The sequence below is a fragment of the Echinococcus granulosus genome (genome assembly GCF_000524195.1).
Source record: "Echinococcus granulosus chromosome Unknown EG_S00093, whole genome shotgun sequence".
Lineage (NCBI taxonomy): Eukaryota > Metazoa > Platyhelminthes > Cestoda > Cyclophyllidea > Taeniidae > Echinococcus > Echinococcus granulosus.
The window spans coordinates 115295-131780 of record NW_020170473.1 but is presented as its reverse complement, the minus strand read 5'-3'; the positions used below and the strand labels follow the sequence as shown (position 1 = coordinate 131780).

General features: G+C 42.7%; 1 protein-coding gene across 1 annotated transcript; it reads right to left on the bottom strand. All coding sequences in view use genetic code 11, as the record gives it.

Annotated features, from left to right (window-relative positions):
* Positions 1-715: 715 nt before the first annotated feature.
* On the bottom strand, positions 716-14847 carry EGR_08005 (hypothetical protein; the record flags this gene model as incomplete). Its single annotated transcript, XM_024497254.1, has 10 exons — positions 716-990; positions 1874-2219; positions 3186-3370; positions 4410-4656; positions 6670-7025; positions 7160-7437; positions 8294-8844; positions 10394-10450; positions 11562-11756; positions 14785-14847. 10 exons carry the CDS (start codon positions 14845-14847, stop codon positions 716-718), a joined length of 2553 nt encoding a protein of 850 aa, XP_024348317.1.
* Positions 14848-16486: the final 1639 nt, after the last annotated feature.

The following is a 16486-nucleotide window of genomic DNA, read 5'->3' as shown; positions in this document are numbered from 1 at the left end:
AAAAGAGAAGTGATTGTTGATCCAAATGAAAAGTACCGTACCTGAATTCCATTACGTCATTTCAAGTACTGATAAGTGAACGAGTTCATCTCTAATAGACCCATCCACACCGACTGCGACTTTTTGTGCTGTCTCAGCAACATGTCCCTACACTGTCAGCAATCTAATTACTGAAGCCCATTCTTCGTTCTCGCGCTACTCAGTTTTGGGTACTAGACATCCGCTACTTCAACGCAGCCAATGATGAAGCCATATGACTCTACTCCAATTGTGTCGTTGCGATACCCCTGAGGTATCAGATGCGATTTGGCAAAAAGACATTCTAAGTTGGGAGTTTTCAATAACCGGCGTTATAGTGTCACAAATAAAGCAGACACATCAGGATCATTGGGTGTGCAATTATCTGATCCGCCGATTTTACGCATTCCGTGGAAATGGGTGCACTAGACACAGATCTTAGAAGTAAGAAATTAGATTATTTGAACTAAAATGTTAACGATTGACTGGAAGTGGTTTGAATCAATGTCGTTTTATCACCATTTCTTTACGATTTGTGGAATTTGCCAAACTAACAAGTATTGTGGATACAGTATCAGTAGGTGGGACAGGCACGAAAGTAGCTACAATGAATCATCTAAACCATGAGATGTTCATTTAGCCATGTCCTAAATCCGGCAAACTTCGTCTGATGCGCAAATAACCTATGGAAAAGTACTCACGGATTAGCAGTAGCGTGTCCGCGAAGGTGGTTGATGAGGTCTTCAGTGTGGTTGGATGGAGCCGCAGAAGGGGTGATGATAGAGGCTGGGGCAGGGGTTGGCATCAAAGTCAACTTTTCACCGCACCACGGACAACCCACCTGGCCGCTGACTGCGACGGCAGCAGCGCCTCCAGTCACGTGAACGATGTGTTCGTGGGCGTGAAGGCGCCGGAGGTCGTCGAACGCCCTCGACGCGAGGGAAGAATTAGCTTCGCCCTCATCGTTTCCGCCTGCAAAGAGGGAAGCACCTGAAGTCACTGGAATATGCCCTTTTATTAAATGGAATCTCATCTACAGGATACCGCACACAACAGGTCGAGACCGGGCCAAAACCTACTAAGTAAACAAGACTTTGCCACTGTCAGTGACTGGAGGACTAACACGGGGACTGTGTAAAGTTCTTGCAACGATCCCAGGTCTTCCACATAAGCTATGAAAAAAACGGCAGAAACTTTGACGAAAATAAGAGCAATGAAGACACTAAAGAACAAAAGAAAATGCTGTAGTAAGCATCGATTTCAGTACTCACTAGCTTTACATCAGATGCGCAACCATACTTTTCTCTAATTTCAGGCGTTTTACTCCCTAGAAGTGCGAACGAAGTGGACAGACAGAAGGGGACCACCCAAAAAAAACTATTCGCTACTTTTAAAGTGGTCAAACATTTCAAGCATTACATGTTGGAAGGAGAATTCATACTAAATACATATCATAAAGTGTTGATTTGGATAAACACACCGAAGGAAATAGCACATTGGCTTGAAAAACTACGCGCGATATAGGAATGAAATTACGCACAGTAACGAAGACGTTCTGCCTCCCAAAGGAGATTTGGATGTAAGCATCCCTAATAGCTACTTGACGAGAAGTTTCTAGGGAACTATTTCGCAAATATTGACCAATACACATTTATGCTTTACAATGTATACGGATAAACACTCGAAAACATTGTACACGTGTCCACATTTCCAAAAAAGGCCATTACAGCAACCTACCCCAAAAACCACATTGACTTTTGGTTACATAATATAATGTTACACAAGCTTACAAGCTGTAATTGTGCCACATTTATGGTTTAACGAAGCATACTGAAAATGTCCTAAGGGAACTCACTAACGAAGGGGTCGGTTTTGCGCCTACTGATGTCGCAGTATAGGCATAAGCAGAGCGGGTTGCCCTTCCCCTCGCCCGTGACAGCAGCAGACGCAGAGACAGAACCAGAGGCGGCCTGTGTACTGTTGAGAAATTGCTCCCCGAAGGCGCGCTTGAGTGTGCTTATGGCGAAGGAGCAGGTGCGCATGTGAGTTCGCAGTTCCCCAATGTCATGTAAGAACTGACTGCAGTCACCAAAACAGCGGTAGAAGCACTGAGCCTCGCACGGTGACTGCCGACTCTGTGGAGCTGCGGCGCCAGCGGCAGCAGTGATGGTGCTCACCTCACCCAGCCGGCAATGAGCCGACTGCGAATGGGGAAAGAAAAAGGGTCCCCCACATTTATTTCAATTGTTCGGTTAATGTGAGGAAATGTGCAGCGCATCAAGATGACTGTGTGGATGTAGCGAAACTATTATCAAAAGCATTGTATAAGGATAGGGAAACAGAGTACCCTAAATGGACCTCTGCAGTCATTAATAAAGGTCATACATAAACTGCATTTTGGTGGTAAACTTAATTTGATAAGTATTAACTAGGTCAAAAAAAGGGGATTTGTGGATCCGAACAAAGAGTCTGCACACGCCATAGCACGAATTATGCAAAAGTGAAAAAGTGAAGGGTGAAGTTCGTTTAAAATTGCAGAAAAGAGCATCAAATTCTGAACAGGAAATCGACGCTGTCATTTGCATTCACAAATAATATATGCTCACAAAGATCCTCACTTGTAAGCACTCCACTAATTAGTAAGTGCGAAGAGACTCAATAATGATATCATTACAATTAATCACGTTTGAAATTAGTAGTCAAGCAGTTACCAGCTATACAAAGGATGTATCGGGTGGCTGCACCGCTATTGCCCCCGATGGCACTAAATTGAGAATGAAAACTATTCCAGGACTGTCAAAATCCACAATACATCTCATACAAGATGCATATCTACCAGCAAATTTATTTCTCATATGTCATTTACCTGCAGAATGGATCAGAAAGATATAAAATTGATTTTCTTGTCGGCACGCCATCTACAAGTTAAGCCGTCTTAAAAATTGCGGCAACTGGGGATGAAACCTTCTTGAGATGTCAGTATTGAAACTAAACGAGCACCACACACCTAACGTACAATTCCGTTTTGGGTAAAGCATGGCACGATTTTGGTGAAAGAGAAAATTGCGATCAGAAAGACCAACAAAGTCTAGGGGAGAATTTAACCTTCAAAATGTAAGACAGTTCTTGTTAGGAGGCAAGAGGGCAGTTAAGCAAACAGGTCTCACCGAGAAATGATCGGCAAATTCGACAGGGACGGAGGAGACAAAAGTGCACTCAGAACACTTGTAGGCAACCTGAGAAAAAGTGGGTGCAGAAGTGGCGGATAGTGAATGACGCTCCTGTAAGTGTATGCACACCGAGGCGAGGTCGGAAAAATCGTAGATCAGGCCGTTCAGGCGAACCACAGCGTCTGCCCATAAAGTAATACAAAGGTAGGATTCACTGCATTACGCCGACCCCATTCAAACGCGTTAGCTAAAATGGCGCAGCAGCCTAACCAATTCTTGCATAGATCAGGTAGATTTCGCATCACAGCACACATTTCATCGGTAATAGATCTAATAGTGGAATAACAAGTAGAGGAAACTAGTACGTTTGGGCGTATTTACTTCTGAATCCTACAGATAAGATGTAGAGTAATTTTTCGAGCAAATAGCCGAGCTTCAATAAGTTGTCAAAAGCAAACTGAAATCAATGACCCTCAGCACCCTCACCATGAATGGCAACCTGTTTTTAAGATAGGCAAGCAGAAATCGATCATTCCAAAGAACACAGTTGCCTGCACTCATCAAATTAAAACAGGAACTTGTCTTTGCGGCAAGGCGACACAAAAGAATTGAGCCATGACAGTGAGGAGTCATAATTCGCTTTACGTAGACTCAAGATGCTCCTTTGATTTGAGGACCTTACTCTACTCCTAACAATCAACAACTTCGAAATGGAGGCATTAAAAAGGCTAATTTTCGTTTTGCTGTACTGGTGTAGTGCTAATGCTTATTTTTCAGTGACCAAGCGTAGTTTCATTGATAAAAGTTAAAAAACCTAGATCTCTCAGACCAATCATGTCTTTAATGGACTAAGTTAAATCTTATTTTTGTCCTCTAAATGATAATGTCTCAGAATATACGGTTTTAATAGGACAATGGAAGTATTTTTTACAATACCTCAGTGGAGTATCGAAAAAAAGCAAGAGTTATGGAGCAACGTCATTTACTAGCACTACAATTATTGGCTCAAAAGCGGTTAATTTAAGACACGAAAACTCGAACTCCATGGTATTAAAATTCGCAAAAATTTGTACTTAACCTAATTAAGGTAGTCAAAGTGACTGAATGCAGCAGTCCTCCTACAAAAATACCACAAAAAAGCATTTTTTAAATCGCTTGTAATTCGGTGACCATAACTTTGTGACTCATCCGACCCTCAAGATTGCAGAAAAGAAGACGCACCATCAGCGGCATCGACCTCTATCTTCCTCTGGTGACCAAGACTGCCGCAGAGTTGACAGGCATACTTGCGCGCAGTGTGTACCTCAAACCAGTGTTGCACGAAGCTCTCCATGGTAAGAAAGATCCGCTCCCTGCAGGATGCCCTCGAACAAAGTAACACCTTGACCAGGTTGAAGTGGAAGCAGACGAACCGCAAGTGCAGGCGCAAACAAATCTCGGCCAGGGAAGGGGTCAAATCCGGGGGTGGCTGTCCGAAAGGAGAGGGATGGTATTGCCAATAATGATAATATAAGGAGCAATAGGTTTCACTGTAGCAGAAAGATATCTACTTTAATTGTAGTAGAAGACTTAATTACGGCGTCATGACTAAATGAAGACACCACGTGACTGTGGGCCAGCCCAATTCAGATAAGTAATCGAGGAGTCGGGCAGCAGTGCTGATGCCTGCAAGAGACGACGTGCGACGATGGAGTTTCTCGTGGACAGGAAACCCGCATAAAATGAGTGGGTATTCACTCCGACATAATAATTCAAACACGATTTGTATGGCGGCGGGACGCTCAGCTGCAGAAAAACCTTTCAGAGACGACCGTGCACCTTTTAGTGACGATCTTTGCCGAGGTGGCACATTTGATTCCGAGGGGCTCTTCGGGTCTTACAAGCACTTTTAGCATCTTGACGGCATAGTGCACTTTTATCTTTCATTTTCATTAATAGAGCACTAGTCCTTAAATGCATTTATGACAAATACCTGTACAGAAGCGTACACTTCACAGATTCTCCAGGGAAGACTCCGGAGCTGCGGCGCAACCAGGAAAGTAAGGTGCATCAATAAAAAAATTTAAATGATCTTATCAGCGATCAAAATGAGTAATCTAAACCCAACATGATCTATGCGAAATATGTGCTTCAGCTTACACTGTTGACCATTTTCAAAGCCGGGAACCAAACAAGTACTCCCGCTTCAATCGTAACAACGCTGTCAACGTTCTCTTGAAAAAATATGGCGTAGCAAAGATCAAGTTTTTTTGCAGTATCAACGTGCAAGATACTTGGAACATTTAAAGGAGGAACTTGAAGACATCCTCATTAATTACTAATGATGAAAGTGAAAAATCAATGGGAACCAATCCATACCTACGCCAATGACGCGGAAAAAAAATGTAGGATCTAAATTTAGATGGCAATATGTTTTCCCTGAACTAGTGATCACCGCCGCTATCACAGAAAAACCTCCCAAATCATGTCAATAAAGTTGGCGTAAAACCGTTACAGTGAAATATTCCCCGATGCATGGAAGCATGCAAAATGCTGTTGCATTATTAATTTAAAAAAGTCCTAAAGAGTGCGCTCCAACTGCCTCTCTGAAACGGTGCGTTACTCAAAAATGGGATGTCGTCAGCAAACTTCCACCATTTCTGTGATTGGCGTAAGGTAGTAGTATGCTAATGAAAGATGGTCCAACCTAAAAAAACCGACAGGAAATTACATTGACACCCTTTTATTAACAAGGTGCGTACCCAATGGGGGGAATATGGCAACACGATCCGTTTTAAATGCGTTTAGCTCTATGGGTTCTCGAGTAACCGCCTTGAAGGGTGATAGTCCTTTGTCGCTTATGCCAATAGTCTACCAGTCCCTAGTGGTACATTTATAATGACGCTTTGCCCAGATTCACTAACTAATGTTAGACGGTGGCAGTGGTAGGTAAACCTAATCTAAGTGAACAATAATTTCGAATTTAATGGCTGCATAATAAACCCAAACCCCATAGATGGCACAGGCTGTGGAGGCCTAGAGCCTAGTAGTTTTAAGGGGTTACAGAGGTCGCGTCTACTCTTGAGAACCATTCTAATCTTGCATTCAGCATGGAGGTATTTACAAGATACATGTATTATCTAAAGAGAAGATACCTAACTCCACCGCCTTAGCGGCTAAATGGCAACGTATAGTATGCGTTTCTGACTCGTAGATGATTTTTCAAGTACCAACTGCATTGGGACAGCTAGTGTAGAGGAATGGCCACAGTGAGCGTTGTGGCCGACGCTTGAAAGAAGGGAAAATGCAATTGAAGAATATTTGTTTAAATTGTCCATTTAACTACATGGACTCATTTGTGTCCGTAAGTGGCATTTAGTTGGCAGGCTAAGTATGATAAAGTTTTGCCCAAAAAACACCTTCCAACATCGTTATCAGGAGCTCGGGTGCCACAGTAATGGTAGATGTGGCACACGAGAAGGAAGGAGGGGTATTGGCTTACAGTAAATCCACATTGCGGACACATGAGGAAAATGTCCAAATGGAAGAGGAGGTGCGCCTTAATGGAGCACAGTACCATATCCTTGCGATTGTGGACCACCGAGAGGGCGCAGAGCGCGCATTTTGCGAGGGAGACGTCGGCACCACTCACGCGACCGTTGAGGTGTGTCCTCAAGTTGGCACCAGTATTGGTGCAAAACTCGCCGCAAAGCAAGCAACGCAACACCCCTCTCCCGCCTCCTTCCCTACTGCAGCCTCGAGCGCCAGTTTGTGAATCCCTCAATAGGGCGTTGTAAGCCTGCTCGATCTGTTTCACGCTGGCTGCGCATGGCAGTGGCAAACTGGTCTCTTGAATACCTAATACCACAAAAGTGTGAATAAAGAAGCTAAATAAATGAATGGTTAATGGGTCGAACTATGAATAAATGGATGGATAAATAATAGATGAATACATTAATGAGTGCAACAGGGCTTTCGCTTAGGCAACGCACTGATGCCAGTAAATGATGGATACCACCCGGCGAGGAAGAAGTATCCGTGCCAGATAGAGGCTTCGGCCAGACGAAACAGGAGGTGGCTGATGGGCGAGGCAAGAGAACGGGGGAGGCCATCAACCGAGAGACCGGTGGGCTGCAATGGCGTGGGGACAAATCGCGTTGAAATGGAGGTCATCGACCGGACGTCAGGCGCGCGAAGAAATGTGCCTTCCTCTGCAATGCCGCCTACTCTCGCGGAAGAAAACCGGAACTCCCCAGCTCGAAGTAGATTCCTATAACGTCAACCCCAATAAGTACCAATTTCGCAGGTTTTTTTTGGGTTATTTCTCCACCTTGATCTTATGGCTGAAAGTACGGTTCGTTAGAGCACTAATGGGCAGCCACATAAGCACTACAAACTGGGTAGCTGGTGAAAAGGTGGCAGAAATTATCAAACCAATTTAATCACTGAGCAATACACGATTCCATTAAAGATTCAGCAACGGGCCAAACACCATTTAAACCTTCTGAAGCGTATTGAAACAAAAGTGACGGTTCCCTAATGTCTTCAAAGGTATCATTTTGTACTAAAAGCAACAACGATTGTAATTAAATCAAATATTTTGATACATCAACCCGAACTTTAGCTAAGTTAATTTCACTTTTGTAAACTTTTAAACTTATTGTCCACCCTCCTCAAATGAACTTATTCGCTTGGCTCATTTCACTTAAAAATGTCAGCTGATAATGCTTCGAATGTGGTTTTGTAGTTTTTGATCAAAACTACCCCAATTCTGCTTCCCGAATAAGGAGATCCTAATCGGATTTTAACTAAACTAATTTTTGGTGGACGGATACGAATACTATATTCCTTATGCTACTTTAATTTGATTGAGTATTTGACAAAAGTGCAGTTAACTGCTAGCAAACAGCTACGGAAACTCTGGAAGATCTCATGAATTAAAATAAATCAAAACCCACCAAAGACGCTCATGTTTATTAAAAATTACACTACCTGAATGCACCAACTTGGATCTACTTCCCGTAGTTTGCCAACTGAGTAGCTTCATTTACGAGTTTGGAGTCAAGAGAAACAGCGGAAAGCAATGAAAAAGGGGCACGAAGAAACTACTCTCAAGTAAGGCTTACGTCAAACGTCGATCCAGATCGTTGCCGAGGTCAATAAGCTCCTGTCCCTCTACGTAGGTGGTGGGAGGTAGCGAAGGCGGCAGCGGTGGTTGAATAGGAGTGGATCGCGAGGCTCCGTTGGCTCCCTCGACTTTGGCTCCACTGACGAGCCAGGGAATAGCAGTGATGGTGAGACGCGAGGGAACGAGTCGCCATGCCGTAACAGGCTCGTTGGCGTGGCACTGAGCCATATGCACATAGAGGGCGCAGAGGTTTGGGGCCAACAGGTTACATGGCGAGGGCAGTGTCGACGATGCCGACATCATCGAGACGGGATTGCTAGAGCTGGCAACGGTGGTGCTGGTGGAGATGGTGAGGGAGGAGGGGGGGGATGAAGTCTGCTGCGACACTACGGTGGGCGTAGGCCCAGTGTCCAGCTGCGTAGAGCAGAGATGGCAACGGTAAATCACCCGCGCCACTGGCCTGTTTATGTGGTTGGCGTAGAGCGAGGCGCTGGAGAACGTGCGATGGCAGTACAAGCATACGTGATAGCCCTGCGGGTTTGGACATACCTAGAGGTAAGGGATAGACACACGTTTGTGGATATTGGTGCGGTTACTCGGACACGTTTCTTCTCCAAAGGGAGATCTGGTTATGTACATTGGGTAAGTTCAGTAAAACCATAATGAAATGAAGATTTAAGCAACAATACATTGCACTTATACATACAACTTCGCATTTTATCCTGAACACCGCATCTGCTTAGGTCTAAAGTAGTAAGGGTATAATTATAATAGCGTTTCAATCACTCTAGGTGCATTGAAACCAAAAAACTCCCAGTTTTAAGAGAATTTTATTGTCTTATCGAAATTGACGGGTTTGTAAAGATTACGACTGTAAATAGGCATTTAGGCTAAAAGTAGTCGAAACAGATTTATTAGCAGATATTCCCATTTCCAAGTAACAACTAAAGAGCCACGAAGGGGAATTAAAGCACAAGGATTTGTCAATACAAATCTATTGAAATTCGAAAACATTTACCGTAAAATCTAATTATTTGTTGGCTTATTCCACGCCTCAATGGTCTAAAAACTTCCCCTTTCGACCAATTTTTGCGGCTATTTGCAGATTCGCATTAGTTCATAGAGGTTTAGGTCAATAAAAACATCCTCTGTTTAGCCAATGACCCTAATTCCAATCTTTCTTAATTAAATCGCCATTTTGAAAAGTCAAAATTGGATTTCAATTTGAACGTACGTGGAAGGGTCACGAGGGACTAAACAGGGTAGTAAGACACACAGAAGAATAACCTTAGATAACACAACAATCTTTTACATGACTACCCAGTGAAAAATACGAAGCGTCTTTGCCTAATCGCATCTGATACCTCAGGGGTATCGCAACGACACAATTGGAGTAGAGTCATATGGCTTCATCATTGGCTGCGTTGAAGTAGCGGATGTCTAGTACCCAAAACTGAGTAGCGCGAGAACGAAGAATGGGCTTCAGTAATTAGATTGCTGACAGTGTAGGGACATGTTGCTGAGACAGCACAAAAAGTCGCAGTCGGTGTGGATGGGTCTATTATAGATGAACTCGTTCACTTATCAGTACTTGAAATGACGTAATGGAATTCAGGTACGGTACTTTTCATTTGGATCAACAATCACTTCTCTTCTAGCAATCATAAGTAAGCTTGAAAGAAATGACGCACTGTGCTGGCAACCAACGCTGGAACAAATGAGCCAGAACTATGGCAAACCGGAGATGAGATTGAGGCTCTGGAGTGCGTTGAGAGTGATGAGGGATGAAAGAATCTTTGTCTGGTGAAATAAAGTGCACGTGGCCAGAAAACGTATCAGTCAAATACTTTGTCGTTTTAATATTAATGCTTCCACATCCGTGACCATTTTTTGGAGGAGAATTTGTACCTAAAGGCACTATTCAGAGGTGCAGCATCATATTTAGTAAGCATACTCAAATGGAACGAATCGATCCTTTTTAAGCGGTTCGTGTATTTCCATTTGCTCACCAAGTCGATGGGTGCTTGTGGAAACAAGCACATAGGAAATGTCCATAAGCCTGACATAAACCTCCTTCCTAAGGGTTGAAGTGGCTCACCTTCTGCACTTCCGCTGCAGCCTGGTCGTCCCTGTCCAGAAGTACGAAGGGGTCAAGCTATGCAAGAAGAATGGAAAATATAAATTTATAAATACGTATGTTTCGGCGAAAGGTATCAAGCCTGTTGCAAAAGTTCAACCAAAGCCTCCTAGCTACAGGAAACAAGTTCGCGGGCTTTGGGCAGGTTCATGTAGTCTCCATTGTCTGGAGATATTATTTCATCAGACCATCAATATTCACTACCTTGAAATGCGAATTTGCTACCTTTAAGTGCTTTCAATGGAAGCAATGTACTCTAGTTACAATTTGTGGTCAATGTCAGGTTTCTTTACACACAGTCGAAGCATAGAAAGCACAAATAATTGATAGAATCCCGATTTCTTCGGCATCACCAACTTTTATTGTTCTAACTGGATCAACTCTCAACCTATTTCAAACAGTAAAAGATGGAAGTCAAACTGGGTATTTGTACACAGCCGAGCACTAATACGTGCGCGTAAATGCACGTGCCGTCGATAACGTTGGCCCCAAACTTTGCCATTTGTGCACGTTGACTCGCACCACAAAAAATAGGTGGGCTTTTGTCCAATAATCAATTAAATAAACACTTAAATATTTTCACAACCACCGTCACGTATGTTTCACGCACCGATTCCTTGCCTGAATCCGGCAGTGCATTAATCAACCTGCGATAACTGGGTTGCATCTATAACTCAATGTCACGCATGCGTCCCGGCCAGTAGGATAGCTCAGTTCAGCGATTTAAAATTTCATAGATACATTCTACGAAAGTTGCCAATAATTATTTTCTTGGTAAAACAGTTAAACTCCAACCCTAGATATTCTTCTGAGACCCTGACACCGAGAGTGTAAATTTACGGATCACTTGAGTTTGATCATTCGTAAGATCTGTCATCTGCACGTGTAATACTCCGCTCGACTAGAATTTACCGTTTAACTTAGACTCATATCCTGTAGAGTAGAAGTAAAGCAAAGGAAGGCTTTAATAACTAAAAAAATTGCGCACTAAAATTAGGTAGTGTTTAAAAGGCTCATCTTCTCAAATAGAAACGACACACTTCGGCACTTTTCTCCTATCAGAAAAAAAACGCTAATTATACTACTTATTTTGAACAATGGAAAAGGGGAGTGAGAGTTGGATGCATACTCTTAGCACAGAGCTCATTTCCGGCATGGATTTAGTGCGCAGCTGCTGGAGGAGGTTGGACGGGGACTCGAAGAGACTGGCACTGAGGTTAGCAGTAGTGGAGTTGGTGGCAGTCGAATATTGGGAGTCCCCAGCCACCACCACCGAGGTGGAGGCAGAAGCGGGCGCAGATACATGAGGAACGTGCGATGCCTCCTAAATTTCAGTTTTACAAAAGAAGAAAGTTGCAAAGTGTAGGTTCCCATTGTTAGCGGTCCCAAGATCTTTTTTCTTCACAAGAGCATAAAGCCATTCAATGGCTTATCTTGTGCCCTTAAAAGAAAATAACCGCATAAGTCATCCAATATTGCACCAAACAGACTGTTTCCACTTTCTATATTGAAATAGTAAACGTATCCTTACAGCGGGATAAACCCTTACAACAAACTGAAAAACATGTATTCTACCCGTTGATTTGACAGTATTAATCCAAGAAAAAGAATCGGCTGACAAGCACTCAAATATTGAAGTTACTTGACTGTGAGAATCCATGCTAAAAACGTAATGCACTGTAGTGGAATCCAAAAAATGGTGAGATTTAAACTCACAGCCGAAAAGTGCCTTTTGACAGGTCCAAGCAATGTATTTGTAAGAGCTGCAATCCCTTCCACCATATACCACATGGCCCACCTTAAATTCACCCCCCTTCAAACAAGTGTCTATCAACAAAAAATGCTTCTTTTGGAAGTCAGTTAATTGAAAAACCAAATGCTGACAGCGCCACTTCCCTTCAAACTAATATGAGTAGCTGTAAGGTTCGGTCCTCTTCTATCAATAAAAATTTCTTTTAACAAATCTTTCTCGATTAAACGTTCACCAAAATTAATAGCAGAACTTGCCTTTTTACTCAAAACAACCTTCTTGAAGAGAAATGCTTGGGACGACAAGTATGCTGAGGTACTGAGGCAGAAATCTGATGCTATTCCAGAGAGTGTCCAGTACTCTCAAGTTTTTACGCAGAACTCCTTCTGTGAAAGTAATTTCTGCCTAAAACTAGTTCTAGTTTTTTAAGCCCTGTATGTTAAAAGCAGCTGCTTTCGTGACTTATCTTCAGAGCGGTTTCGAACGCATTACTGTTTCAACAAAATTATCAAATGGTGCCTTGATGAAAGCACGTGGCAAAAGCCGTGTTTAGCCGACCCCTGATGCAGTTGCTACTTCGATAACGGTGGAGCCAATCCGTTAACACGGTTAAAAATCAGGATTCCTCCATAGTGAATCGATGAATTAAGTGTCAAGGCGAAAGATTTGGCGAGACATACAAACCGGTGAAAACTGTGAAGGAGTTATTAAAGCAATGTGGATTATGAGAATTTCCACTGCACGAGATCATGTGATTGGAATGAACTAACTGGCTATGCAAAAAATAATAAATAACAGATGAGAAGTCGTTTATCTACCCAGCCATATGCAATGACCATGAGGCGTGGAGGGCTAGATCCACTGTGTGGGACTGTCTACGCGTATATGCGTAAGCTAGCCTACGGAAACGACCACACACAACACACCGAAATGCTAAAATAACGACAAGCCCACGGGCAACTAGCTGTGCTAGGATCGCAGCTCATCTTACTGACACCTTAAAAGTCTGCAGACAAGCATTGATGAAAAGGGGGTACATCACTTAAGTTGGTAAGGTTCCACCAAATATGAGGCTGATTTGAGATGGTACTGGCAAGTGTGTTCTATTACACGCCATACGTGGGCCAGTCCTAGCCCAGACAGCGTCAAGATGACGGGTAACAGTAGTAGCGCGTGCAATAGGCACAAAAACATTCAAATGATGCTAAAGCTTCAAAGAGGGATATCCAATCGTCATTGACGACCCTGGCCGTAGTGACACGTTCCCAGCCAACCACTATTGCAGTCGTTCCTTTGAACAGTCAGTAGGGAGAGAGAATGCCCGACCCACCCTGGACCCCTGATCGATATATAACTTGCCCCATGGGACTGGTGAGCGCAATACAATCATTTACGAACAGTTTAAATGTCAAAAAGTTTGCCCATACTAACAACCAGACTGTCCCAGAGCAGTTCAGCCGCAATGGTAAATCTTGTTAGGCAAAAGCCGCTTTCCATGCACTGGTTAAGTGGTTGTGCAGGTAAAAACTGTCAAAATATCAATGTGGTTTACACTAAATGAAACCTTTCCTTCACTTTAGCAGATAAACTCAAAAGCCCCGGCTTAACTTGAACGCGCTTCGCGTCACTGGGAAGCACGTAAAATTTAGAACTTCGAGAAGCAAGTCTGAGAATAAAACACCATCCAGTGTAAGATATTTATGACGTTAAACAGTTAAAAAAGTAAAAGCGCGGAAATATGCGGCAGCCTGCGCGCAATGGTGGTTATTACGAATGATAAGGCCACGGCTCCCCAAATCTCCCAGAACCAAAACAGTATGAATTCATGCGATTCAGTTCGTCTGTAGCCAAAACAAAAATTAGAAATAAATGGGCATGGTATCTTGGTCAAAATGGTTAACTTCTCCCATTATCATTGCCTCGCCTTAGATGTGACATGCAAAGTCGGCATTTCTCGAACTTTGAGCTACGTTCAGGGAGTCAGAGACAAAGGGTATCCAGCAAGATCAATAAAGATACAGTCTACTCGCATGTAATTTTATTACTTTCACTACTGGTACTCTCCACTGTTAAACCTCCGACAATTCTCTGAATTTTTGTCTCTCGGCAATAAACCCGCTGATCATACACGCAGTAGTGAGTTGTGGTACATGAATGTCCACTTGAAGAGCCTTTTTGTGAACTCGACCAACGACAATAACCATCTGGGTGTTTCAAAAGTAAAAGTACTGAAGTTCATAGTCTCTATACGAAAAGGTCAGGTAAAAAAGCAGTTTTTGTTGATACGCATATGAACGCGAACGCACCTATAACTATCTGAGTCCTAGAAAGTAGGCAGACTACTGCTAACGTTCAGAAAGTGCAGGGGGGGGGAAGGCGTGGATTAAGGTGCAAGCTCGAACAAGACCGTTAGCACAGCAGTCAGTATGACAGCCGCACCTGCCAGGGGTGACGACAGCTGAAGTGCTCATTATATGACATCCAGTAGGTGAAGTGTAAATCAACAGTGTGCAAGTGACTGCACGAAGCTGCAAAGTTCAACAAAACCCCTGTATTGAATCATATGTCGAAGTATTTGCCTTTAAAATGAAGTGGCACTTACCGAAGTAGTATCTACGTGAACGTTAGTAGCGACGACATTAAAGGGTTGGGAAGCGTAGTCCATCAAGCCCACTATAAAGAGCAGGGACAGTACTATCACCAGACTCGCGTCCCTCGAATCATCGTAAAAGAATTAGGATGGAGTAAGCACGATATGGCTGTGCTCACAAACCACCAGTGCTGCGCATTTTCAGAACTATGAGGTGTAATCATACAAACGAGTGACTACAAAAATGGAAGTGTGTATTCCGACTTGAAGCACAAAGCTAGGTAGGCAGGGCCCCGAGACCACAACCAGAATGATTAACAAAATGCGTACTTTATAAATTTAAGTAAAACATGATTAAGACAAGGTAAAAGGTTGATCGACTATTCTGATCTAGCAAATTGTATGCCAATTGCGACAACTATGGAGTCAACGATTTCGTGTGATCTAAAAAGGGGGCTCACCACCCTTTTTTCGTATGAAAGATGGGAATCTATTTCTTTAGATCCAAAAAATAAGTGGGGTGAGAACGACATGACGAGCGAATATTTTGATAAACTGTTGCCTTCCTTTCGATAGTCTCCAGGCTTGGGTTTGCGTTAAAATGACAATATTCTAACAAAAAGCGACTCATTTTAGATCATGTGATGTAAATGAAAACCAAAGCATGTTGTCACTGAGGTTCAAGGGTTGACAAAGACAAAGGTCTTAACAAACATTAGGAAACAAGGGAATTCACAGAATAATTGCCCATGTCATTCAAGTAGGTTCTATGTGCATTTTATGAATTACTCATTACTGATGCGACATGGTCAGATGACACAGCAGTCTGAAAACAATGATATTAAACATAAATCCAACTTTTAGCGGAAATACCATGCACGCAGAGTGCAAATGAGCATTCACAATAAATAAACCTGTGTTCAAATGTATAGGTAGTCAGAAAGGGCATCAAATAACGTCCCTGCTGGGAATATAAAACATAAATACATCTAAAAATGCACTCAGCTTGTTCAGATTGTCAAAGTATAAGCAAAATAAGAGGGGCATAGTTGATGCAAAAACTCTATGTGGCAACGAAGATACAAGATGTGTGTACACTATTTAGATAAACAAACAACTCCTTACGCGGGAGGATGATGCAAATGATGCCCGGGGGTAAGGAACGTTCGGCTGTGTTGACAAATAATCAGGCTCCTTTTTAATATCTGACAACAGGATGTTAGTAGACCTTTTGCCTTTAATAGCATCCCTTGAACTCATCTACACAAAATTAGGAAGGCATTTGGCTACAAGAGAAACGAATTGTCAAGCAATCCAAAAATACGAACGCACGTTAATATGTTACTGGAGCACACTTTTCCAATAAGCGCGCTCTGCTCAATGAATTCAAACCATGATTTAGAACATAACACAGAGCCTTTTCTAATAATTAAGCCTGACTTTTTTTTACGTTGTTAAATGAAATTTATTTAATGCAGTTGCACTACTGACTGCGTTATACTTTCCAACATGCCAAGATAATTATGAACAGACATACATTAATAGTATCGACAAAATTTACTTTCTAGGAATTGGATTCCAAAAACCGTAACGAATTTAACTCAAATTTATTTGGTTTTGAAAGTAAGCCACTTCGTGCACCAACACTCCTGGCAAATTCTGTAAATTGTGCGGAGGACACAAGGGTCGTCGAAAAAATCTCTAAAGGCCATTT